A 14,341-nucleotide genomic window follows, 5' to 3' on the forward strand; every position below is an offset into this window, starting at 1 on the left:
TGATGTATATAATAAAGTGTAAACTCTATATCAGACATTGTACAGGTACCTTCAATTTAAGCCCATAATGTGTGTAAGGTGTATACTTTTGTCTCAAAGTACATTTGTTTAAGACTAACAAGAAACGCTCTGTGTGGACCACTGCCACCGCGGTAAAAGGTTAAGGGACAACTTATTTTCATATTAAAGTTCCTCATCCACATGTTAAAACATGACATACATATTTATTTTTAGATAAATAGCCTAATAAAGTCCTACTGAAAAATAAAATGAATTCAGAGTTTTCATAGATAAAAATGTAATAATGCAAATTTTGGAACTTCTGATATTTTTGCAACCCTGGTGAGGACTGACCGCTTAAAATGAATTCTAGTATATTCCAGTAATTGGGAGGGACAACCTCTGTCTCTCTTATCTTAACTTTCCTCAACCACATGCCAAAGACCCTCCCTATATAAGAGAAATCCCCCCCCATCTTCAGGCACATAGTTCCTGAAGATTTCAACTAGCTGCTAAACACTTGACATAAGAGAACGACGCATGCAAAAAGACAAGAAAAGGTTTTAAGAATGAAAGTTGTCCTACTAATGCTGTCTTTGTGCCTCACACTGTCTGGGGCACAATATGAGTGGACCAGTTTATCTAACAGTCAACTGGCTGTGCTGAGTGAAAAAATGAAAACCATGGATCAGAAGCTAGGAGCTATGGACACCAGGCTACAAGTCAGCGAGAGCCAGGTGGACGAACTGAAAAGTATGAACCAAGCTCAAGAAGAAGAACTGAAAATATTAAAGAAGGACATAGCCGCTGGTCAGCCAAAGGTGGCCTTCTCCGCAGCTCTAAGAACGTCTGGTTCTGGTTACATAGGACCCTTCACCACTCACACACCCTTGCAGTACAAAAGAGTCTTCTCCAACTTCGGCAGTGGATACAACCCTTCTACAGGGGTCTTCACAGCCATGGCCAAAGGAGTGTATTACTTCCGCTACACCATGTTCTACAATGGAGTCGCCAACGCTGTCGTGGCTTTGATGAAGAACGAGGAGTTTCTCGTGTCCACATGGGACACTGTGTCAGGAAGAAGCGAAGATTCCGCCAGCAATGCTGCCATAGTGCAGCTGGAGGTGGGAGACAATGTCTTCGCCCAGCTCTCAGCTAACAGGAGAGTCTACGACGATGGTGGGAACTACAACACCTTCAGTGGGTTTCTACTCTTCACCAACTAATATTAACAAGTTTACAGGTCATTTGGCTGTAAACAACAGAAGGGTTTTCAGAAATTTTATCACAACTGTATGAAAGTAAAATTAAATAAAAAGTCTAGTTGCACTCTTTGAACTGTGATGTTGACACTGGGCTGGGTGTATTTGACAAACATATTTATTGCATCATTGTGACTGGTGCACTGAACAAAGGTCATGGTCTACTGTAATAGTTGTGGTTTGGGTTAACCCTTTACACTCGTACCCGGGTTGAAAATGGCAGAATTAGGCACTGAACCTAAATTGGAATGCAGTGGCTGTACAGTAACATGCTATACATGACGTCAGAGCTCAGGCTCTTCACAGGTTTTGACTGACAGCCATTCTGAAATTGAACACCGTATGCGACAAGAAGCTGCCCCCATCACTCCCGCTAAGTGAGCAAATTAAAAAAAAATATTCCCCAACCTGTTTGTGAATAATCCTAACACAGTTGAGATTTGAAGTATAAATGAGCCATATCTCTGAGTGAGCAAGATTCACCTAGCAACATATTAAAGATTCTATTAAATTTAGCGTAACAGGGTGGCCATTTGTGAGGGGTGTTTATATTCATTTCGCTTTCCACCATTGTTTTACCACCGAATAAATGACACTTCCTACAATGACACCACATTCAAGAAGGGGTTATATTAAATAGAGAATTACAAACTAACAGGGTGGAAAGTGATTTCAGGGGCACAGAATCTTAAAAATAATAAATAAGAAAAAAAAAAAAGAGCATTCCAAATCAAATCTTATTGGTCACATGCACATTTCATTACATTAACAGATGTTAATGCGAGTGCAGCGGAATGCTTGTGCTTCTAGTTCCGACCATTCAGTAATATCTAACAAGTAATCTAACAGTTTCACAACAACTACCTTATACACACGTAAAGGAATATGTACATATACATATATGGATGAGCAATGGTCGAACGGCATAGGCAAGATGCAGTAGATGGTATAGAGTAGAGGTCGACCGATTATGATTTTAACGCCGATACCGATTATTGGAGGACCAAAAAGGCGATACCGATTAAAAAAAAAATATATATATATATATATATAAAAATAAATAAATAAAAAAATTGGGCTATTTTTATTGTATTTATTGTAATGACAATTACAACAATACTGAATGAACACTTATTTTAACTTAATATAATACATCAATAAAATCAATTTAGTCTCAAATAAATAATGAAACCTGTTGAATTGTTTAAATAATGCAAAAACAAAAGGGTTGGAGAAGTGCAATATGTGCCATAAAAAAAAGCTAACGTTTAATTAAGTTCCTTGATCAGAACATATGAAAGCTGGTGGTTCCTTTTAACATGAGTCTTCAATATTCCCAGGTAAGAAGTTTTAGGTTGTAATTATTGGACTATTTCTCTATACCATCTGTATTTCATATACCTTTGACTATTGGATGTTCTAATAGGTACTTTAGTATTGCCAGCCTAATCTCGGGAGTTGATAGGCTTGAAGTCATAAACAGCGCAATGCTTGAAGCACAGCGAAGAGCTGCTGGCAAATGCACGAAAGGGCTGTTTGAATGAATGCTTACGAGCTTGCTGCTGCCTATCACTGTGCAGTCAGACTGCTCTATCAAATTATAGACTTAATTATAATAACACAGAAATACAAGCCTTAGGTCATTATTAACATGGTCAAATCCGTAAACTATCATTTCGAAAACAAAACTTGTATTCTTTCAGTGAAATACGGAACCGTTCCTTATTTTATCTAATGGGTGGCATCCATAAGTCTAAATATTGCTGTTACATTGCACAACCTTCAATGTTATTTATTTTATTTAACCAGGAAGGGCTCATTGAGATTTAAAATCTCTTTTTCAAGAGCATCCTGGCCAAGATAGGCAGCACCAAGTCAATACAAAAAGTACAGACAGACAACATGAAAAACTACAAGTAATCTAGTAAAAACCATTGATTCACAAGAGTATAACAAAATCAAAAACAGCAAATTAAAAACATTGACAGGTCAGGGAATCAGCCTCAAGATCCTTCAGTGATTTAAAAACACCAATCGGGACAAGTTCTTCCAGTTTAAAATTATTTTGTAAGGTGTTCCAAGACAATGGCGCAGAGTACATAGTGGGGCAAAAAAGTATTTAGTCAGCCACCAATTGTGCAAGTTCTCCCACTTAAAAAGATGAGAGGCCTGTAATTTTCATCATAGGTACACTTCAACTATGACAGACTAAATGAGGAAAGAAAATCCAGAAAATCACATTGTAGAATTTTTTATGATTTTATTTGCAAATTATGGTGGAAAATAAGTATTTGGTCAATAACAAAAGTTTCTCAATACTTCGTTATATACCCTTTGTTGGCAATGACAGAGGTCAAATGTTTTCTGTAAGTCTTCACAAGGTTTTCACACACTGTTGCTGGTATTTTGGCCCATTCCTCCATGCAGATCTCCTCTAGAGCAGTGATGGGTTTTTTTTGTAAGTTGTTGAATATGCTATTTAAAAAGAGGCAGTCATCAATTAGAATTCCAAGATATTTATATGAGGTTACAACCTCAATCTCCTTGCCCTGACAGGTAGTAATAGGTGAAAGGTTCAGAGGTCTATTTCTTGCATTAGAAAACACCATTAGTTTAGTTTTGTCAGTATTGAGAATACGTTTCAATTGACACAAGGTATGTTGAACAGTATAAAAAGCAGTTTACAAGTTCTAGAAAGCTTTTGTTAGAGACGAGGCACAACAGTAAATAACAGTATCATCAGCATAAAAATGAAGTTGTGCATTTTGGACATTTGTCTAAATTATTTATATAAATAGTGAATAAGAGAGGACCAAGTACAGAGCCTTGGGGCACACCATTCAGGACAGAAAATGTAACAGACATAAGCCCATCAAATTGAGAGCACTGAGTTCTAACAGACAGATAGTTAGCAAACCATGCAACTGCATGCTCCGAAAGACCTACACTCAACAATCTCTGCCTTAGTATAGCATGATCAACTGTATCAAAAGCCTTAGAGAGATCAATAAAAAGTGAGACAGTGCTGTTTTTTGTCAAGGGCTTCAGTGATATCATTTAAAACCTTCATGGCTGCTGTAATTGTGCTATGCTTCTTCCTGAAGCCCGATTGGTACATTGATAAAATAGAGTTAGTAAATAAAAACTTTTAGCTGTTCACTTACAAGGGTTTCAAGAATTTTTCACCAGGGGTGACAGCTTTGAGATTGGCCTATAATTATTACTTTTAAAAGGGATCTCCCCCTTTTAAAAGTGGTAGGACAAATGCTGATTTCCAGATCTTTGAAATTTCATTACATTCCAGGGTTAGATTGAACAGATATGTAAGTGGTTCAGCTATGAAATCAGATGCCAGATTTAACTTCTTATGGCTGAAGGGGCAGTATTGAGTAGCTTGGATGAAAGGTGCCCATTGTAAACGGCCAGCTCCTCAGTCTCAGTTGCTAATATATGCATATTATTAGTAGTATTGGATAGAAAACTCTAAAGTTTCTAAAACTGTTTGAATTATGTCTGTGAGTATAACAGAACTCATATGGCAGGCAAAAACCTGAGAAGTTCCACTTCCTGTTTGGATTTTTTCTGGGGGTGCCATATTTTCAACCAAGCTCTCATTGAATATAAAGAGAGATATGGATGGGTTTTCACTTCCTACGGCTTCCACTAGATGTCAACAGTCAACAGAACTTAGTCTGATGACTAATTTGAAGGGGATTCGAAGGAGACAGGAATGAGTAATCACTGCCATGATGTGCCCACGCATTGAACTGGCGCGTTCACGTGAGATTGAGCTCCGTTCCTTCTCTCAATTGAAGTCGATTTAATACTCCGGTTGGAACGTTATTCAAGATGTATGTTAACAACATTCTAAAGATTGATTCAATACATCGTTTGACATGTTTCTACTGACTGTTACGGAACTTTTGTACATTGTCAGGTTTTAGTGAACGCACTTCGTGACTTTGGAATTGTTTACCAAACGCGCTAACCAAAGTAGCTAATTGGACATAAATAACGGACATTATCGAACAAATCAAGCATTTATTGTGGACCTGGGACTCCTGGGAGTGCATTCTGATGAAGATCAAAGGTAAGGGAATATTTATCATGTAATTTCTGGTTTCTGTTGACTCCAACATGGCGGCTAATTTGACTATTGTTCTGAGCTCCGTCTCAGATTATTGCATGGTTAGCTTTTTCCGTGAAGTTGTTTTATAAATCTGACACAGCGGTTGCATTAAGGAGAGGTACATCTATAATTCCATGTGTATAACTTGTATTATCATCTACATTTATGATGAGTATTTCTGTTGAAACGATGTGGCTATGCAAAAATCACTGGATGTTTTTGGAACTAGCGAATGTAACGCGCCAATGTAAACTCAGATTTGATATAAACTTTATCAAACAAAACATACATGTATTGTGTAACATGAAGTCCTATGAGTGTCATCTGATGAAGATCAAAGGTTAGTGATTAATTTTCTCTCTATTTCTGCTTTTTGTGACTGCTATATTTCGCTGGAAAAATGGCTGTGCTTATTGTGGTTTGGTGTGACCTAACAATCGTTTGTAGTGCTTTCGCTGAAAAGCATATTTGAAATCAGACACTTTGGTGGGATTAACAAGATTACCTGTAAAATGGTATAAGACACATGTATGTCTGAGGAATTTTAATGAGATTTGTTTTTTTGAATTTGGAACCCTGCACTTTCACTGGCACTTTGTTATTTCATCCCGTTAACGGGATTGCAGCCAGAAGAAGTTAACATCCCCAGCTACAATAAATGCAGCCTCAGGATGTGGTTTCCAGTTTACATAGTGTCAAATGAAGTTCTTTCAGGGCCATCGAGGTGTCTGCTTGGGGGAAGGGGGAGGATATATACAGCTGTGATTATAATCGAAGAGAATTCTCTTGGTAGATAAAGCCGTCAGCATTTGATTGTAAGGAATTCTAGGTCAGGTGAACAAAAGGACTTGAGTTCCTGTATGTTGTTATGATCACACCACGACTCGTTAATCATAAGGCATACACTCCCGCCCTTCTTACCAGAGAGATGTTTGTTTCTGTCGGCGAGATGTGTGAAGAAACCGGGTGGCTGTACCGATTCTGATAACGTATCCCGAGTGAGCCATGTTTCCGTGAAACAGAGAATGTTACAATCTAAGGTCTCTCTGGAAGGCAACCGTTGCTCGAATTTCATCTACCTGGTTGTCAAGAGACTGGACATTGGCGAGTAGTATACTCTGGAGCGGTGAGCGATGTGCCCATCTACGGAGCCTGACCAGAAGATGGCTCCGTCTGCGGCGCCGTTGTTTTGGGTCGCAGTCCAAACAGAGGATCCGCCTTGGGAAATTCTTATTCCTGGTCGTAATGTTGGTAAGTTGCTCTAATATCCAATAGTTCCTTTAACTAGGCCTATAAAATAATTTAGAAATATTTTATATTTAAGGTCAAGCACACCTGCCCTTATATTTACAGCATTTTTTTAATCCACATTTGGACACTAAATAAGTCATGTTGGCAATAGAACAAGCAATCAATTTTTTTTCTTTTTTTTTCCCCAGCCGGGGGGGACCGATCCAGACTCTGATCAGAGTGAGGGAAGCAGCAGAAAAATATATTTTAAGCTACTTTATCAAACGGAGCTGAGAGCGTCATCGCTCTCTCCCTCCGCCCGTTAAAGCGAGAGAGGGGCCGTACTGTGAGCGAGTGACACAGAGAGCAAGGAGACACAGCAACCAACCAAGCCGACTTGCACAATAGACTAATAGCTGCCATAGGTAGGTTGTTTATCAGTGGTGGAAAAAGTACCCAATTGTCATACTTGAGTAAAAGTAAAAAGAAACCTCAATAGAAAATGACTCAAGTAAAATCGAAAGTCACCCAGTAAAATCCAACTTGAGTAAAAGTCCAAATGTATTTGGTTTTAAATATACTTAAGTATCAAAAGTAAAAGTATAAATCATTTCAAATTCCTTATATTAAGGAAGCCAGACGGCACCCCTTTGTTTTTTTATTTACGGATAGCCAAGGGCACGCTCCAACACTCAGACATAATTTACAAACAAAAGCATGTGGATAGTGAGTCCGCCAGATCAGAGGCAGTAGGGATGTTCTCTTGATAAGTGTGTGAATTAGACCATTTTCCTGTGCTGCTAAGCATTCAAAATATGAGTACATTTGGGTGTCAGGGAAAATTTATGGAGTAAAAAGTGCATTATTTTCTTTAGGAATTTAGTGAAGTAAAAGTAGTCAAATATAAAAATGTACAGATACCCCCAAAAAATGACTTTACACCACTGGTCATCATCCAATATGATTACATAGTAAACTGTCTTAAAAGGGGAATGGAAACACTTTGGGAAGTAAATCTAAGCAAAGAAATGTATTCAAACCACTAATACTAAACATGTCATGTTAAATGCACATCTCTATATTTAGTATTTTGATCGTCAACCAGGTTTATTTGAGCTATGGTCTGCGCCATTTTAATTGCCAAAGTAACGACTAACACCAGTGCGTCACTGGCAGGAATCAGCATATTGTCTGTGGAATTGAGTTTTCGCACGGAGAGTGAATCGAAGAGAGTACGGTTAGGTGCGGATAACGAAGATTGCAACGAACAAGTAGAAATTCAAACATGAATTGTATAGCGCCAGGCTGTATGAATTGGCTCCCCTAAAAAAATCCCTAGGTAAACTACCATCCAGTCTAAGGACCCACAACTTTTGAAGTGGCTCCATGCCCTGAAGAGGAAGGACGTGCCAGCTCGAACTAGCAGAATCTGCAGACAGCACTTCGCGAAAGCAGACTTCGCGATGAAGGACACTTTCCACGCGGCAACTGGGAGTTTCCGAATAGAAAGGAGTCATAGACCTACGTTGAAGCCCTCTGCTTGCGCCTCCACCATAACCCTCAAATGTCAAATGTAGGGGTTACCGACCGATCATCAACATCGCTGACTTTGGAGTCAAGCAAAAGCGACTGAACGGAGGTGGCGATGCGAGTCAATGCAATGGAGCCTGAGGTAACGTTAACCGGTCATGACTGTTGACTAGGCTAGCGTTAGACACTGGACAACTTTGTTGCAACTAGTTGAAGGTAACTAATTGCGTTTGAAATGTTTTGCCGTGTGTGTCTGTGTGTGTGTGATAAAGCATACAAGAGAGAAGCTTGTTAATGCCAACTGATATACACTGCTCAAAAAAATAAAGGGAACACTAAAATAACACATCCTAGATCTGAATGAATGAAATATTCTTATTAAATACTTTTTTCTTTACATAGTTGAATGTGCTGACAACAAAATCACACAAAAATTATCAATGGAAATCAAATTTATCAACCCATGGAGGTCTGGATTTGGAGTCACACTCAAAATGAAAGTGGAAAACCACACTACAGGCTGATCCAACTTTGATGTAATGACCTTAAAACAAGTCAAAATGAGGCTCAGTAGTGTGTGTGGCCTCCACGTGCCTGTATGACCTCCCTACAACGCCTGGGCATGCTCCTGATGAGGTGGCGGATGGTCTCCTGAGGGATCTCCTCCCAGACCTGGACTAAAGCATCCGCCAACTCCTGGACAGTCTGTGGTGCAACGTGGCGTTGGTGGATGGAGCGAGACATGATGTCCCAGATGTGCTCAATTGGATTCAGGTCTGGGGAACGGGCGGGCCAGTCCATAGCATCAATGCCTTCCTCTTGCAGGAACTGCTGACACACTCCAGCCACATGAGGTCTAGCATTGTCTTGCATTAGGAGGAACCCAGGGCCAACCGCACCAGCATATGGTCTCACAAGGGGTCTGAGGATCTCATCTCAGTACCTAATGGCAGTCAGGCTACCTCTGGCGAGCACATGGAGGGCTGTGCGGCCCCCCAAAGAAATGCCACCCCACACCATGACTGACCCACCGCCAAACCGGTCATGCTGGAGGATGTTGCAGGCAGCAGAACGTTCTCCACGGCGTCTCCAGACTCTGTCACGTGCTCAGTGTGAACCTGCTTTCATCTGTGAAGAGCACAGGGCGCCAGTGGCGAATTTGACAATCTTGGTGTTCTCTGGCAAATGCCAAACATCCTGCACGGTGTTGGGCTGTAAGCACAACCCCCACCTGTGGACGTCGGGCCCTCATACCACCCTCATGGAGTCTGTTTCTGAACGTTTGAGCAGACACATGCACATTTGCGGCCTGCTGGAGGTCATTTTGCAGGGCTCTGGCAGTGCTCCTCCTTGCACAAAGGCGGAGGTAGCGGTCCTGCTGCTGGGTTGTTGCCCTCCTACGGCCTCCTCCACGTCTCCTGATGTACTGGCCTGTCTCCTGGTAGCGCCTCCATGCTCTGGACACTACGCTGACAGACACAGCAAACCTTCTTGCCACAGCTCGCATTGATGTGCCATCCTGGATGAGCTGCACTACCTGAGCCACTTGTGTGGGTTGTAGACTCCGTCTCATGCTACCACTAGAGAGTAAGCACCGCCAGCATTCAAGAAGCATAGGAACTGAGAAGTGGTCTGTGGTCACCACCTGCAGAACCACTCTTTTATTGGGGGTGTCTTGCTAATTGCCTATAATTTCCACCTGTTGTCTATTCCATTTGCACAACAGCATGTGAAATTTGTTGTCAATCAGTGTTGCTTCCTAAGTGGACAGTTTGATTTCACAGAAGTGTGATTGACTTGGAGTTACATTGTGTTGTTTAAGTGTTATTTATTTTTGAGCAGTGTATTTGGGTTCAGTTGTCTTAACACATTTGTAAACCCTGAAAATGTTTTCATCTTGGAGGAGACTGTTCAGGAGGCAGAGGTACATGCAAATCCATGTCATGTCTAAGGCTGTTGTTAATTTCAAGTATATGCAGTGATTCTTGAATATAACTATAGCCTAACAGATGCCTCAATTGTTTTCTACCAACAGGAAAGAACGGTTAGTACAGCATGCCAAACTGACCCCTGGGTGCCAGAGTGTTCCTGTGCTGCGGTGGAGAAGTGGTCCACCGGGACCATCACTAAAGAGCCAGGGGCCCAGATACATTGCGCTCACGACCATCAGTATACAACCGAGTCCTGCCCCTATATGCCACAGATGGAGCTGACGGTCAGATCAGCCATCCATAAAAGGGAATCGGAGTGGAACTGTTTTTCCCGCAGATTTTTTTTTACCCGTTTCAATGGATGTGCTACCTTGTCGCGGTCCTGCTGTTTCGACTCTCTCGCTCTCAACCTATGAATGCTCAGCTATGAAAAGCCAACTGACATTTGCACCCTCTATAACCACTGTGGTTATTATTTTGATGTAAAAAGGACTTTTGTAAAATACATTTGATTGATTGCTGTGCTGGATGCTGTGTATTCAAAACTGTCTGAGTGATGTAACATATTTGTGGATTTGATCTGCATTTTAACTTCTTAAAGTGGCAATCAGCAGTAGAAACAAAGTGTCTCCCTGCTCCTCTTTCGGTGAAAAACTGGAGGGATGGGGCTGGAGAAATGTAACCACTCAAATTTCATAGACAGAGATATAAATGCAAGGACTAACCATCCATGATATCAAAATTGTAATCCTGTTTCTCTGATCTGTTTCCACTACCATGTACCCAGTTCACGTTGGATAAAGGTGTCTGCTAAAACGGCATATATTATTAAAGTCTACTTTGACTCCAACTACCTGCACAGTGTAGTTACCATTCCATTCCAATAGATGGCAGCCAAATCTAGTTGAAGTCACTACTTTACATGACAGGGACATGGGATTAGTGCACACTGAAAATAGTTATCTTCAAAGCAAGTTCATCTGGTTACACTTGAACCTGTTATAGTGGACAAGCTAACAAATATTATTTTTTATATAAAGCGCATGCATTATGTCTATGACTTCAGTTAGGCTAGATTTACTAAATAAACTGGTTTTATTCAAACTTTTATTCAATGCCTTTGCTTCTGGGTATGCGCGCCTTATGGAAGAAATGACACACACACCGCGTCCAATTCTCCCTCGTGCCCATAGGGTGAACTGCCGATAAACTGCCAGCCTGTATGCTCTGCAAACAAAATCATAAGAAAAGTTAGGCTGATACCGAAACTAAATCAATGTATTATAATGAGCAGAATAAGCTTTCATGAATCATGATGCTGTCTGTGATTCGAACGCCGGTCGTCTAATCTAAAAGGTAAACGTGTTACCATCGCGCTGGTGATAAATATCGTTATAGGATACCGATTGTATATATTGAGCACCTATCCACTATTGATATTAACCTTAATTTATAATCAAGCAACATTTCACCAATTATTTAACTGGCATATCGGCTGCTGACTGGTTGAGTAACCTCTGCCACGAAGTCCTTCATAAGGATTAGTGACACGTCTAATAAATACGTCGCCATCCAGAAAGACTGAAAGGAACCTCAGACTGGATGTAATACAGCTACCCTCCGCTGGGATTTTGTGCTGTATCGCCACCATCTCTACAACACACACACTCCTACTCTAGCCATTATCTGGCAGCATCCCCACTAACACCTGTTTGTGTTTGGCTATGCAGAACCACTAGCTGAGGTGTTTCAGGCGGCATATGTGTTGTTACTACTACGAGAACTAACTATTTGATCTGGGGCAACGACCGGGGGTAGAAGATGTTAAGGAGCCTTTTAGTCATACACATGGCGCTCCGCTACCGCTTGCCGTGTGGGAGGTGTTGTCTTGCCCTCTTCACAACTGTCTTGGTTTGCTTGGACCATGATAGTTCGTTGGTGATGTGGACACCAAGGAACTTGAAGCTCTCAACATGCTCCACTACAGCCCTGTCGATGTTAATAGGGGCCTGTTCGGCCCGCCTTCTCCTGTAGTCCACGATCAGCTCCTTTGTCTTGCTCACGTTCAGGGAGAGGTTGTTGTTCTGGCACCACACGGCCAGTTCTCTGACCTCCTCGCTAAAGGCGGTCTCATCGTTGTCGGTGATCAGGCCTATCACTGTTGTGTCGTCAGCAAACGTAATGGTGTTGGAGTCGTGTTTGGCCACGCAGTCGTGGGTGAACAAGGAGTACAGTAGGGGACTAAGTACACACCCATGACGGGCCCCAGTGTTGAGGATCAGCGTGGCAGACGTGTGGTTGCCTACCCTTAGGTCCTGGGGGTGGCCCGTCAGGAAGTCCAGGATCCAGTTGCAGAGGGAGGTGTTTGGTCCCAGGGTCCTTAGCTTAGTGACGAGCATCGAGAGTACGATGGTATTGAACGCTGAGCTGTAGTCAATGAACAGCATTGTTACATAGGTGTTCCTTTGTCCAGGTGGGAAAGGGCAGTGTGGAGTGCGATTGAGTCATCTGTGGATCTGTTGGGGCGGTATGCGAATTGGAGTATGTCTAGGGTATCCGGGAGAATTGTTGATGTGAGCCATGACAAGCCTTACAAAGCACTTCATGGCTACCAACGTGAGTGCTACGGGCGGTAATCATTTAGGCAGGTTTCCGTCACTTCCACAGGAACTATGGTGGTCTGCTTGGAACATGTAGGTATTACAGACAAACAGGGAGAGGTTGAAAATGTCAGTGAAGACTTGCCAGTTGGTCCGCACATGCTATGAGTACACATCCTGGTAATCCATCTGGCCCCACGGCTTTGTGAATGTTGACCTGTTTAAAAAGGTCTTACTCACAGCGGTTACCGAGAGCGTTATCACACCGTCATCCAGAACAGCTGGTGCTCTCGTGCATGCTTCAGTGTTTATTTTATTGAAGCGAGCATAAAAGGCATTTGGCTCGTCTGGTAGGCTCACATCAATGGGCAGCTCGCGTCTGGGTTTCCCTTTGTAGTCTGTAATAGTTCAAGCCCTGCCACATCGGACGAGTGTCAAAGCCGGTGTAGTAGGATTTAATCTTAATCCTGTATTGACGCTTTGCTTGTTTGATGGTTCATCTGAAGGCATAGCGGGATTTCTTATAAGGGTCCAGATTAGTGTCCGGCTCCTAGAAAGCGGCAGCTCTAGCATTTAGATCTTGCCTGTAATCCATGGCTTCTGGTTGGCAAATGTACAGTTGAAGTCGGAAGTTTACATATAACTAAGCCAAATACATTTAAACTCAGTTTCACAAATACCTACATTTAATCCGAGTAAAAATTCCCCATCTTAAGTCAGTTAGGATCACCACTTTATTTTAAGAATGTGAAATGTCAGAATAATAGTAGCGAGAATTATTTCTTTCAGCTTTTATTTCTTTCATCACATTCCCAGTGGGTCAGAAGTTTGCATACACAATTAGTATTTGGTAGCATTGCCTTTAAATTGTTTAACTTGGGTCAAACGTTTTGGGTAGCCGTCCACAAGCTTCCCACAATAAGTTGGGTGAATTTTGGCCCATTACTCCTGACAGAGCTGGTGTAACTGAGTCAGGTTTTTAGGCCTCCTTGCTCACACACGCTTTTTCAGTTCTGCCCACAAATTTTCAATGGGATTGAGGTCAGGGCTTTGTGATGGCCACTCCAATACCTTGACATTGTTGTCCTTAAGCCATTTTGCCACAACTTTTGAAGTATGCTTGGGGTTCATTTGGAAGACCCATTTGCGACCAAGCTTAAACTTCCTGACTGATGTCTTGAGATGTTGCTTCAATAGATCCACATCATTTTCCTACCTCATGATGCCATCTATTTTGTGAAGTGCACCAGTCCCTCCTGCAGCAAAGCACCCTGACAACATAATGCTGCCACCCCCGTGCTTCATGGTTGGGATGGTGTTCTTTGGCTTGCAAGCCTCCCCCTTTTTCCTCCAAACATAAATTGTCATTATGGTGAAAAAGTTATTTCTGTCATCAGAACAGAGGACATTTCTCCAAAAAGTACGATCTTTGTCCCCATGTGCAGTTGCAAAACGTAGTCTGGCTTTTTTATGCAGGGTTTTGAGCAGTGGCTTCTTCCTTGCTGAGAGGCCTTTCAGGTTATGTCGATATAGGACTCGTTTTACTGTGGATATAGATACTTTTGTACCTGTTTCCTCCAGCATCTTCACACGGTCCTTTGCTGCTGTTCTGGGATTGATTTGCACTTTTCGCACGTTCATCTCTAGGAGACAGAACGC

At 41.8% G+C, this 14,341-nt stretch overlaps 2 protein-coding genes across 5 annotated transcripts in view; one reads left to right on the plus strand and one right to left on the minus strand.

Annotated features, from left to right (window-relative positions):
* The window catches only part of prkag2a (protein kinase, AMP-activated, gamma 2 non-catalytic subunit a), a 145,750-nt gene that overhangs the window by 19,951 nt on the left and 111,458 nt on the right, over positions 1-14,341 (minus strand). The gene's annotated exons all lie outside the window — the stretch shown is intronic.
* LOC139583388 (complement C1q-like protein 3) lies at positions 464-1,334 on the plus strand. Its single transcript, XM_071414412.1, has one exon. The coding sequence runs from the start codon at positions 570-572 to the stop codon at positions 1,224-1,226; it is 657 nt and encodes a 218-aa protein (XP_071270513.1). The 5' UTR covers positions 464-569; the 3' UTR covers positions 1,227-1,334.

The sequence above is a fragment of the Salvelinus alpinus genome, chromosome 8 (genome assembly GCF_045679555.1).
Source record: "Salvelinus alpinus chromosome 8, SLU_Salpinus.1, whole genome shotgun sequence".
Lineage (NCBI taxonomy): Eukaryota > Metazoa > Chordata > Actinopteri > Salmoniformes > Salmonidae > Salvelinus > Salvelinus alpinus.